Source organism: Neoarius graeffei, chromosome 8 (assembly GCF_027579695.1).
Source record: "Neoarius graeffei isolate fNeoGra1 chromosome 8, fNeoGra1.pri, whole genome shotgun sequence".
NCBI lineage: Eukaryota > Metazoa > Chordata > Actinopteri > Siluriformes > Ariidae > Neoarius > Neoarius graeffei.
The window spans coordinates 47,353,163-47,365,421 of NC_083576.1; the positions used below are offsets into that span (position 1 = coordinate 47,353,163).

Sequence of the window (12,259 nt, forward strand, 5' to 3'; positions counted from 1 at the left end):
CTTTCCTAATGGGACCTGAACTATTTCAGGGAGACAGTACACCCTTTGTTTTGCTCTCTTTCCTTGTCATTACTGCTTTACTTTCTCCTGCAGTCTGTCACTGCACACTGCCACAGAGGTCCTCTCAGTCCAGTTTGTCCTGCATTCTTCAGTTTTGTTAAATGTTGCCATGGTTCTCCTCACATTGACAGGATACTTGTGTGTGTGCGTGTGTGTGTATGGTTGTTCAGTTTGTATTTGCCCCCTAACTGTGTGCATCAGCTGGCAGTAACCATTCTGTAGCCGAAGCCCTGCTGATCTTCTTGGAGGCTGTGCCTGAGCCTGTGGTGTGTTATGAACTCTATCAACGCTGTCTCGAAAGCTCACATGACACTCGTCTTTGTAAACAGGTACACACACGCTCTCGAAGAGCTTTTCTACATCAACCTAATTCACTGTAGTCCATGATGAATAGAACAGTACTGATTTAGTTAAGCTCATTAAAACGGCTGATTTTTATTTTATTTTTTCCAGCAAATTGGCAGCCATTAATGATATTACGCTGTATGTGGGGCAGCCTGGGAAACCCATTCACATGGACATTTTCTGTTGGATGAAGTTCTGAACACTGTTTCTCAGTCAGAAATAAAGGTTCTAGCGTTTTAAAGCCTGCCGCCTGCCTACTGCCACAAGCAAAAAAGGGAGAAATCGCAACACCGTCCCAAAAATCAATTCGGGTTTATTTGTTCGATTTGAATTTAATTTACAGAGATGCCAATCACTACGATTGGCGCGTAGTCACTACGTTTTTGACAGTAGCACTACGAGGCTACGACAGTCTATTCAGTTTATATGGGATTCATATGATTTTAGCATGGATGCGGTTAGAAACGCGTGAATCTATAAGGGTTCACGATATTTTGCCGGTGTTCGGTACATTTGAGGCCAATTATCGCTTGATAATTCAATATTTTGACTGTATTTATGATCAAAGTTTGCTTCGATGGGTGCCGCCATCTTTGTTGACAAGCGTTCTGCGCATGCGCGAATTAAAGGGGTACCAAATATATACAGTTGCTGATAGGGATGTCCCGATCAGGTTTTTTTGCCCTCCGATCCGATACCGATCATTTGATTTTGAGTATCTGCCGATACCGAGTCCCGATCCGATACTTCTTATAATCCATAAAAAATAAAGACGAGGAAAGAAACGGATCCAGGATGTTCCTCATTTTTTATTTAACACCTTATTTTAACATCCAACAACTCCGTTAGCAAACAGAGCACTTACGTGAGGCAGTTTGAACAATAAATAACAAATTTTAAAAAATAACCTTAAAATACCTGGCAGGAATGTAAACAAATAAAAAAAATAAAGTGCCACAGTGCCGGTAATTTGCTTTTAAGAACGCATCTCACGGTGGTGTACAGTAATTTCAATTAAGGAAATGAACGTTTTTCTTGATGAAAACAAGCATTTCTACCCTTTCAGGTTTGAGCCCGTTTCTTTTGTCATCCAACGAAAAAAAAAAAGATCTCATGCTTTGCTTTCCGCTTCGAGCTGCTTCCGTGTTCAACTTTGCCGGCAACAGGCAGCCAATAACCAATAGCATCTCCGCTACAAAGTGATGTCATGCCGCACGCGTTGATGTTGCTGTGTTGAGACAGGAGGTCTGGTCTCGCTCTGTGCCACCGCATAGCTATTGATGTGTTAAAAATGAGAATATATTATATAGATATATATCCGATCCCTGATCGGGAGGCAATGCCCGATTCCGATCGAGTCTGAAACCATGTGATCGGGCCCGATTTCCGATCACGTGATCGGATCGGGACATCCCTAGTTGCTGATGTGACAAAGTAACGTATTCTTAAGTATTCTATCAAATTTATATACTAGAAAACAACGAAATATCTTGGTAATTGTAAATATAATAGTCGGTACGCTAAACGGCACAAGAGTCGCCATTTTTAAAAGACCGTGACGTCAGCCCTACCCACTGCACTAGGAGAGAAGCGTGTAATCATGTTTTGTAACTCAAAACGCAAGCGAAAGTAAAGTTTCTATTTTGGTTAGCTTTATTTGCTAACTGATGAATTAATCATAGAATACCATATATTTACCTTCTTCAGAGCACAGCCAGGTGAAGTAGACGTAGCAGATACAAGCATCTCTTTCATCTGCAAAATCAATCAAATACACAACACTTACAATACTATTCCTATTCTTGCATATTACAACTTTTCAATGCGAGACGAGTCCTACCTCTTTCATTTTCGCTTCCTTTCGACGCGTTTTCAACCTCACAGAACGTGCAGAGAACTCGCTCGCCGCCGTCTCACTTGCACTTGGCCTATGACAAAATTCCGTTGGTACGGCATCATCCTTCAGAATTCGCCTGGGCTGCTTCTTCCCTGGTTGTAGTCCAGCGTATTTGGCAAATAAGTCCTCCTCATATGCCGAGGGCAGGAAATGTTTTGAACATAGCCTTGAAGCGCATGATGGCTTGAAATCGCTTCTGCCGATCATACGTAGCCATGCTCGAACTCGCTTGGTGTTTTTCAGCGGAAACGAGTGAAAAGACACGTCTGGAGGATCGTTATGCTTTCCATCGGTCCTGTTATTACACCCGAAAGCAACACACTGTGGCATTGTGTAGCCGATCACTTACTGTACAATTCATCCTACTTTCCGATTCACACGTGCTAGTCCCAACCTCAATGAGCCAACACAACTGGGCACATACATACGTCATGAGTGTTACGCAGAGAAAATGAACGTGCATTCTGATTGGATAAAATTAATATCATGGCAGGGTGTTCAAACTGCGGAAATAGTTTGCTCGAGCTACTTTCAAAACACTATAATGCCGCTTTTCCACTACCAACGCAGCTGAGTCGGGCTGAGCCGTGCCGTGCTGAGTCGAGCTGAGCGGGGCTGTTGGAGTTGCATTTCGACTACAACCGCGCTGAACCGTGCTGGCTGGAAGTGGGTGGACACATTGGGTGGAGTTAGCGAAAGTGGGTGGACGTCACGTGATGTCGTTAGGCGGCGCAAACAGTGACATCAGTGAGCTTTTAAGCGGTAGTCTCACGACCCGGATAGTAAACAATAAACATGGAGGACATGGAGTCGTTAGTGTTGCTGGTCTTGGTGCTGTGGCTTGTTGTCACCGACAACGCCAACAGATACTGGCAAGAGCGTATAGATGAGGCGAGGCGCATAAGGCTTCATAATTCTCGTAATTCGTAATTCTCCTTCCGGGTTTGCGGTGTTTACAGATCCCAGCGTGCTCGCGGGGCGTGTGTGGGCATGTGAGGACACTCCTCCTCATCAATCAGTGCACAGGGGAGTGTCTCCTCACGCCCCTAGCCCCACTCGGCTCGGTTTGGCTCGCTTCAGCCCCACTCCAAAACCGTGCGAGTTTTGGGGGCTAAGCAGGGCTGAAGCGAGCTGAGTCGTGCTGTTCTTAGATAGTCGAAACGCGAGCCGTGTCGGGCTGAAGTGAGCTGAAAAAGGGTAGTGGAAAAGGGCCATAACTTTCCAACCTTAGAACAAAAAACTTTTGTAAGTCTTGAATAAGGTTCGTTAATGTGTGTTTTATTGTTATATTTACTCTATATATTGCCCTCTGTTCCCCTTTAATTATCGATGCCGTGATGGAATGTCGAGCAGCCCATGTCACTAGCTATCGAGGGGCTGTCGGGGTGTTGTAACCTCACAAACATCCTACTAAAGAAAAATTGTTGGAACTGAAAGAGTCATCTTCTGAAGTAAATCAATCAGAACTGAATAAGTAATCTGACTTGATATTGAGATTAAAAGTGAAAGGAAGTGGATGATAATTAAAAGTAATCAAAGTGACTTGATGTTAATCATGGGAATAAAAAGGAAATGGACATGTTCCAGTACAACTATGTGAGTATTGCTAATTGAGTGTTCCAGCATATTCTCTATAAACACTGATGGCATGTAATCTGCATTTGTTTAGTAAACTCTTTGAGTGTTTGCTAATTGAGTGTTCCAGTATGTTATCTATAAATATTGATGGTATGTAATCTGCACTTGTGTAGTAAAGTTAAGAAAATAATATCCACTGTTTGAAAGTTGATTGTATACAAATTACCAGAGAAGTCTTTACTTTGTGTGAATGTGGTGAGTTAGGAGTATCACTCATGAGAAAATCATGAGTGATTGTGGTTTGGTTTTATTTTTCAGATGATTGAAAAAAACCCCCAAATCAACAGTTTTCTCCCCCCCAAACCAACATGTCCCAGTTCTTTTTTTTTTTAAATTTATTTGCTAACAAATACAAAGTAAAAAGGACAGAATGAAACAAATCAATACATACACATGACATACAACAGAAGCACTGACGTAACTAACAACAATTTCAAAGGCTGGACAGTACTACTAATATGTTAACAAAGAGATGTAACAGAACACATGGAGACAAATTCGACAAAGATAAACAAGAGCTATATTGCTGTATAGAGGAGGATGGGTGGGGTTGATTAGGGGTAATGAATGTGCATGTGAGATAGAGGAGGGTAGGTGGGGGGGGGATTTGGAGGGGTTTTGGGCCTTGAATTATGGGTGGAGGGACAGTGTGTATATGTTGGGGGGGGGGAGCGGGGTATGTGAAAGTAAGCACGTGTGTGTGTGTGAGTGTATATAAGCAGTGCTGGTCTGTGTCGGGCCAGGGAGAAGGAAACTGGATCATAATGAAGGAGAGAGGGGGAGGGGGAGTATTATTTTATTTGCTAATCATTTGTGTTAGTAAATTTTTTATAGATAGTAATTCTAAAAATAATAGTTATTTAATAGTTAATTATGATGACTACCTGAGCACCTGTTCATGGCTATGGTGCCAGCCCCCCCTGCCCAAGCTAAATCATGATGGGACGACAGAGGGGAGGGGGAGGTACTGCATGAGGCAGGGCTCCGGGCCCGGACGCCCCATACACTGACACCAGCCCCCCATAACCTCCGCACAACACGCCCTACCTATCCTATATATGACTGTATATGACAAGAATGTGTGCCTTCTCTAAAATGTACTGCATTAAAAGAAGTGTCCCAGTTCATTTTAGTCACCTGTATTCACTCAGAATGGCCCTAAAAAAGCACCAATTTCCGAAATGTTCTCGGGGGGCGCTGTAAGCTGAACCCCCAGCTGGATTGGACTCGCTACGCTCCCTGCGGGCGCTCTGCTCGTATGCATGTGTCACTACACATTGATTTCACGAAAGGTTGGTGTAGCGCTTTCGAAGTGTGGGTGGAGCACAGAGGACGGCAGGACAAAGCTTTGGATGCAAAAAGGCTTTTTATTTCCCAACTTTTCAGTCTAAATCGCCAATTCTTAACATGCAGCGTAACACACACACACACACTCTGTGTTCTTGTCCCGGGATGCGCTCCCCTCTGCTCTCCCTCTGCCTCCTTAAATAGGGAGCGGTTACTGGGAAAACACACAAAACACAGGTTAATTACCGTCAGGTGTAGCGATTCTGCCACTCACCTTCCCTGGCTCCGCCCTCCTGTCACAGACCGGCGCTTGACCACGCCCCCGCTGCCACAGTTGGCATCTCTGAATTTAACATAATATGTGTACAAAATGTCTTAATACAAGGTTTTATTTATAGCCTACAGCAGTCCCGTCCATCCAGCACTCCATTCCATATTTAATATTAAAGGAACAGTCCACCGTATTTCCATAATGAAATATGCTCTTATCTGAATTGAGACGAGCTGCTCCGTACCTATCCGAGCTTTACGCGACCTCCCAGTCAGTCAGACGCAGTCAGACGCGCTGTCACTCCTGTTAGCAATGTAGCTAGGCTCAGTATGGCCAATGGTATTTTTTGGGGCTGTAGTTAGATGCGACCAAACTCTTCCGCGTTTTTCCTGTTTACATAGGTTTATATGACCAGTGATATGAAACAAGTTCAGTTACACAAATTGAAACGTGGCGATTTTCTATGCTATGGAAAGTGCGCACTATAATGACAGGCGTACTAACACCTTCTGCGCGCTTCGACAGCGCATTGATATCTGAGCTCCGTATCAATGCACTGCCGAAGCGCGCAGAAGGTGTTAGTACGCCTGTCATTATAGTGCGCACTTTCCATAGCATAGAAAATCGCCACGTTTCAATTTGTGTAACTGAACTTGTTTCATATCACTGGTCATATAAACCTATGTAAACAGGAAAAACGCGGAAGAGTTTGGTCGCATCTAACTACAGCCCCAAAAAATACCATTGGCCATACTGAGCCTAGCTACATTGCTAACAGGAGTGACAGCGTGTCTGACTGCGTCTGACTGACTGGGAGGTCGCGTAAAGCTCGGACAGGTACGGAGCAGCTCGTCTCAATTCAGATAAGAGCATATTTCATTATGGAAATACAGTGGACTGTTCCTTTAATACACTTCAGTTTACTTTAAAAAACAAACAATAAATAAATAACCTTTATAGGTTATAGCAATCATTATGCTTACATTGTTATTATTATAGAAACGGGTTCCGTCCGTCCGGTCGCCGTTTTCGTTTCCAGGCCATATCTTTAAAACTACTGAAGATATCTTCATGAAACTTTTGTATATGTATCTATCAGCATGTGAACTGGTGCCTTCTGCTATTTTGGATTTTTGAAAAAAATATATATTTAAAGTTTTTACATAAAAAATAGATTTTGACTCAGTTTCTAAGAGCAACGTTCGTTTCCGGAGCATATATCCAAAACTATTCATGATATGGATTTGAAACTTGGTATACATGCTAACAAGGTGATGTCGATGTGCCTTTTCATACTGAGAAATTCAAATTTTTCATGTTTCCATAGAAACAGTTTCAGACTTGGTCTCTCAGGTTAGTCTTAGGGCCTCTGCATGCTCTTGCAACAAGGCTTTCGCAGATAGCTTTTCGCAGACAGTTGTAATTTATCGTTGAGTGGGGAGTAATAGGTGTGCGCGATGTTATTCACCGCCACAACGCAAGGGGGCGCGAAGTCACGAAATCGCTAGGAGTGGGTGTGGTTAGTGGAGTGTTTATCCTCCGGTTACTTATAATGACTAGAACCGGAGTCGTATAGATGTACGTACTTCCTCACTTCCTCGATCAACCGCTCTTCATGCTGCTCCATCTTCGCTCGTGTTTTTAAAAATGGCGGTAGTGAAAACAAACCAAACCGGGAAAGTAGGGAAGCGGAAGTGCGTGTACAGCGGATGTACGAGGTGCCTTCAATAAGTTTCCAGACTTTTTTCGTATGGGCACTTTTATTGATAGTACACACATGAAACTCTAGTCCCCTTCGAAGTAATCTCCCCCGGCTGCAATGCACTTGTTGTACTGTTCCAACAACTTCTGGAAGGCCCCCTGGAAGTCCTCTTGTGTGAGCGTGTCAATGACCCTCGTCACAGCCTCTTTCATCTCCTCAATTGTCTCATAACGACTGCCTTTGAGGTTTTCCTTGAGCTTAGGGAATAACCAAAAGTCACAGGGAGCAAGGTCTGGGCTGTAGGGAGGGTGAGGAACTGTCTTGATGCCCATCTGGGTCAAATAGTCTGTGACAAGGATGGAGTTGTGGACTGGTGCATTGTCCTGGTGGAAATGCCACTGACCCGATTTGAAGAGTGCTGGCCTCTTCCGACGGAATCTCTTCCTGAACTCCCTTAAAACCTCAACATAGTATTCCTTGTTGACTGTCTGTCCAGTGGGAACCCAGTGCATGTAGATCATGCCCATGCTGTCAAAAAAAGGGATCATCATGAGTTTTTGGGTGGATTTGCTCTGTCTGGCCTTCTTGGGTCTGGGAGAGCCAGCATGCTTCCACTGGGAACTCTGTCTCTGGGTCATAGCAGTAGATCCAGCTTTCATTGCAGGTAACCAGGGCATCAAGAACTTGGGGATCTGAATTAATGAGCTCGACCATCTCCCTGCTGTCATTACAACGTCTTTCTTTCTGATCTTCACTGAGCACCCTTGGGACAAACTTCGCGCAAATCTTCCGCATCTTCAGTTCCTCGTGAATAATTGTGTGTACAGTTCCCACACTGACACCAAACTGTGCACTTATTGTCTCTATAGACACACGACGGTCCGTATCCATGAAATTACTTATTTGGCCAATCAACTCTGGTGTTCTGACTTCCCTACTCCTCCCACACCTCTCATCATCCCTCACAGACTCCCTGCCTTCCTTGAATCTCTTGTGCCAATCAAAAACCGATGCTCGATTCATGCAAGATGGTCCATAAGCAGTCTGAAGCATTCCATACGTTTCTGTGGCAGTTTTTCCAAGTTTAAAACAGAATTTTATTGCATATCGTTCTTCTAAAGTGTCCTCACGTCCAGATTGCATTTTGAAATTCACCAGCTGCGACAATCAGGCTTTAGTAGGGTGTATTCCAATTCCTGCTATAGCTGTTCATTTGAACCCGAAATGATAAAAATTGGTCAGTCATCTCATAAGAAGTATAGCAATAACATACTGAATTTTCAAGAGTCTACGACAATTTTAAATGCCTGTACAAAAAAAGTCTGGAAACTTATCATTTCCACCAGGACAATGCACCAGTCCACAACTCCATCCTTGTCACAGACTATTTGACCCAGATGGGCATCAAGACAGTTCCTCACCCTCCCTACACCCTCTAGAGTGGACCAATCAGAGCCCTCTTGTCTGCGAGGCTTCTGCGGTGGTCACAATTTTTGGGAGGTGCGCGCAGAGCGTCTGCGAAGGGGGGGGGGGCTACCCAGACGCCATCTACGACACCATCTGCGAGGACTGGGTTGTCAGCATAAATTGGCCTTTAGGGTTAGGTTTTGTTTCCGGAGCAGAACTTGAAAACTATGAGTGGTACAGTTTTGAAAGTCGGTATACCGTACATGTTGATTAAGTAATGTATACACTACCATTCAAAAGTTTGGGGTCACTTTGAAATGTCCTTATTTTTGAAAGAAAAGCACTGTTCTTTTCAATGAAGATCACTTTAAACTAATCAGAAATCCACTCTATACATTGCTAATGTGGTAAATGACTATTCTAGCTGCAAATGTGTGGTTTTTGGTGCAATATCTCCATAGGTGTATAGAGGCCCATTTCCAGCAACTCTCACTCCAGTGTTCTAATGGTACAATGTGTTTGCTCATTGCCTCAGAAGGCTAATGGATGATTAGAAAACCCTTGTACAATCATGTTAGCACAGCTGAAAACAGTTGAGCTCTTTAGAGAAGCTATAAAACTGACCTTCCTTTGAGCAGATTGAGTTTCTGGAGCATCACATTTGTGGGGTCGATTAAATGCTCAAAATGGCCAGAAAAATGTCTCGACTATATTTTCTATTCATTTTACAACTTATGGTGGTAAATAAAAGTGTGACTTTTCATGGAAAACACAAAATTGTCTGGGTGACCCCAAACTTTTGAACGGTAGTGTATGTGCATTTTGATACTAAGAAACGTGAGGAATTTAAATTTCTAGCTCACCTGGACTAAAGGTCCGCTGGTTTTATGCCATGGGCTGCTGAGGTCAGTGTAAAGAGGTAAGGTTGGTTTCCTGCAGCAGAACTTGAAAAATGTGACAAATAATATCTTGAAACTTGGTATATAGTTGGTATACAGGGCACGGGATATAGACGACTCCTGTCTTCTTGTTCAACTATATTTGGAATCCTCGGATCATAAGCCAACATTTGACTGACTATTCCCATTTCTTTCCTATTTATTTTATTCGCCCTTTGCCATTTGCCATTTCTACAGCCTAACTGGCTGACTGTGTTCATAAAGAATTTGACAGATGATATTCAGTTAAGCGAAGTTAGCTGTGCTCGCTAGACAACTGACTCTGTTCAGCTTATGTTCATTTCACTGCAGCATGTAAACAGCAACTCGATTAAAACATGACGTTCACTGTTTGAGAAAAGCACACTTAGCCTTCAGGCAGCCTGAAAGTTTTGCAGCTGCATTTGTTACAGAAAAAAGCAAAGGCAAGGTTTTTCATTTGTGTGTGCTACCTTTTGATCATTTTCTTGTGATTCCTTAATACGAGTATATAAACGCTCTGTTATTGTTGAAACGCTTGGCCCATTGCTCGTGATTCTCAGTGATGTCACGGCACAGCTGGCCCGAGTGAATAGAGTGGTTTCGTTTCTCTCCTCCTCTGTGCTCTCTAAGCGAAGGAGTCTTAGATCTTGTATACAGAATTAAGTGTATGCTCAAAGCTCCTGTTAAGATGATAAATGGGGTGGCAGCTTAAAAATGAGTGAATATACAAGGTAAATAAATAATTGACCGCATATATGTGCATGCTTACAATCGCTCCGCACCCACTTTCAGCTTACTGTTGACTGTATAGCTGTGACCTCAGGTTAGGTACGCTAAGTAGTGTGGGAAATAAGGGGTTTTAAAGTGCATATTCTGGACCAGTTTTTTTTTTAATATGAAAGTATGTCCCTTTACACACTCATCCAGAAGGGTAATTTTGCACAAGGCCATCTGTCTACAGCAGAAAAAAATAAAATAACAAAACGCGTCTGGAAAAATCCCAAGCGAGTCTGGAGCCAGATTCGTGACGTTACCTGCGGAAGCGCCAGCAGGCTGCGCGAGCTTTGCACGGTTTCAGTGCACAGCCTGTGTAGACCAAGCGCTCCCATTTCTCTCTCATTGTCCGGTCTTTTGGAAAACGATGAGTACTAATCCCATCAAGATTGGTGTTGCTACACCCTCCTACGATACATCCGTTAACCATTTTAATAATTACGCGATCACGTTGAAGAAATTTGCAGAAAACCACCAGGTCATTTTCTCATAAACAAACCAGCGCTGATGTAGGATTCAGAGGGAGGCGTCCCGCACGCGATGTCACGAAAATCAATGTTTGTCGGGAAATCCAAATGCCAAGTTTTTTCAGAGGCGGACCAATTCGCCTCAAACGGCTTGATTTCAACTGAGTTTTTCTGGTATTGCGCAAGGTAAAAAAAAATTGCAGAGAATGCAGAATGTTACAGATATTTGACCAAAGTTTAATATAAAATCGGAGAATTACATTGATCTCGCTCCTGAATTTACCCGTGATATACACTTTAAGCAGACTGTCACAGGACAGACATGTCTGAAATTTGGACGGACAGACAACATTTCAGCCTGTCTGCAAGCTGAAGGGCTTTAGATGGCTTCTCAGCTATTTTGTGATCTTCAAAGGCCAAATTACATTAGACATTAGTTGCTAATTGCACCACATCTCATCTCATTATCTGTAGCCGCTTTATCCTGTTCTACAGGGTCGCAGGCAAGCTGGAGCCTATCCCAGCTGACTACGGGCGAAAGGCGGGGTACACCCTGGACAAGTCGCCAGGCCATCACAGGGCTGACACATAGACACAGACAACCATTCACACTCACATTCACACCTACGGTCAATTTAGAGTCACCAGTTAACCTAACCTGCATGTCTTTGGACTGTGGGGGAAACCGGAGCACCCGGAGGAAACCCACGCGGACACGGGGAGAACATGCAAACTCCGCACAGAAAGGCCCTCGCCGGCCCCGGGGCTCGAACCCGGACCTTCTTGCTGTGAGGCGACAGCGCTAACCACTACACCACCGTGCCGCCCGGTCAGTTTCATGTCTAGAAAAAAAAGTATGTGGGGCAAGGATGTTCCAGTTGGTTACAACTTACTGGTTCTCATATACAGCTACTCTAATAACACTCATGAAACATTATGTCAATGATTGTGTTTATAATAAGTGTATAAGAAATTTAGTAATTAACAATACGACTATTCTTACATAATGGAGTTAAAATTTTGAGTCCAGGACTCCACGTGACTTTGTAACTAAATGACTTTTAAAATGACTCAAAACTAGACATGGTCATATCATTTGACATTCAGACTAAAATCTGCTGGACTAGAACTTACAAAATAGAAGAAACTAAAAATTATTAAAATATAAATCTACATCCTTTAAAGCATAGGACTGTGACTGTGGTTCTTATTATAAATTGAAAAAACACACATAACAACATAACCGCTGATTGGCAGTTTGGCACTTAACATAATACTGTACTGCAGAGTTTCATGTAAACTGAACTCTTAATCACCTGACTGGATCAATCAGATACTGTCAACCCTGAAACATGAGTTCAACTGCATCATGCAATAAAAACAAGAGTGAATACTGAGTGTATTATTATTGTCTTAGTTAGTGTGCCACTCGGGGAGACGGAGGTGCTGGTGAAATTTGATGGGGCTGGGACTTTGGGTGGCTGAGTTATG

General features: G+C 43.2%; 1 protein-coding gene across 1 annotated transcript in view; it reads left to right on the top strand.

Moving 5' to 3' along the window:
* ocrl (OCRL inositol polyphosphate-5-phosphatase) overlaps positions 1-12,259 on the top strand; it is a 138,318-nt gene that overhangs the window by 120,072 nt on the left and 5,987 nt on the right. The window contains exon 21 of the mRNA XM_060927699.1: positions 262-389. Coding sequence (XP_060783682.1) covers positions 262-389 — 128 coding nt within the window. The remainder of the gene's footprint in view (positions 1-261; positions 390-12,259) is intronic.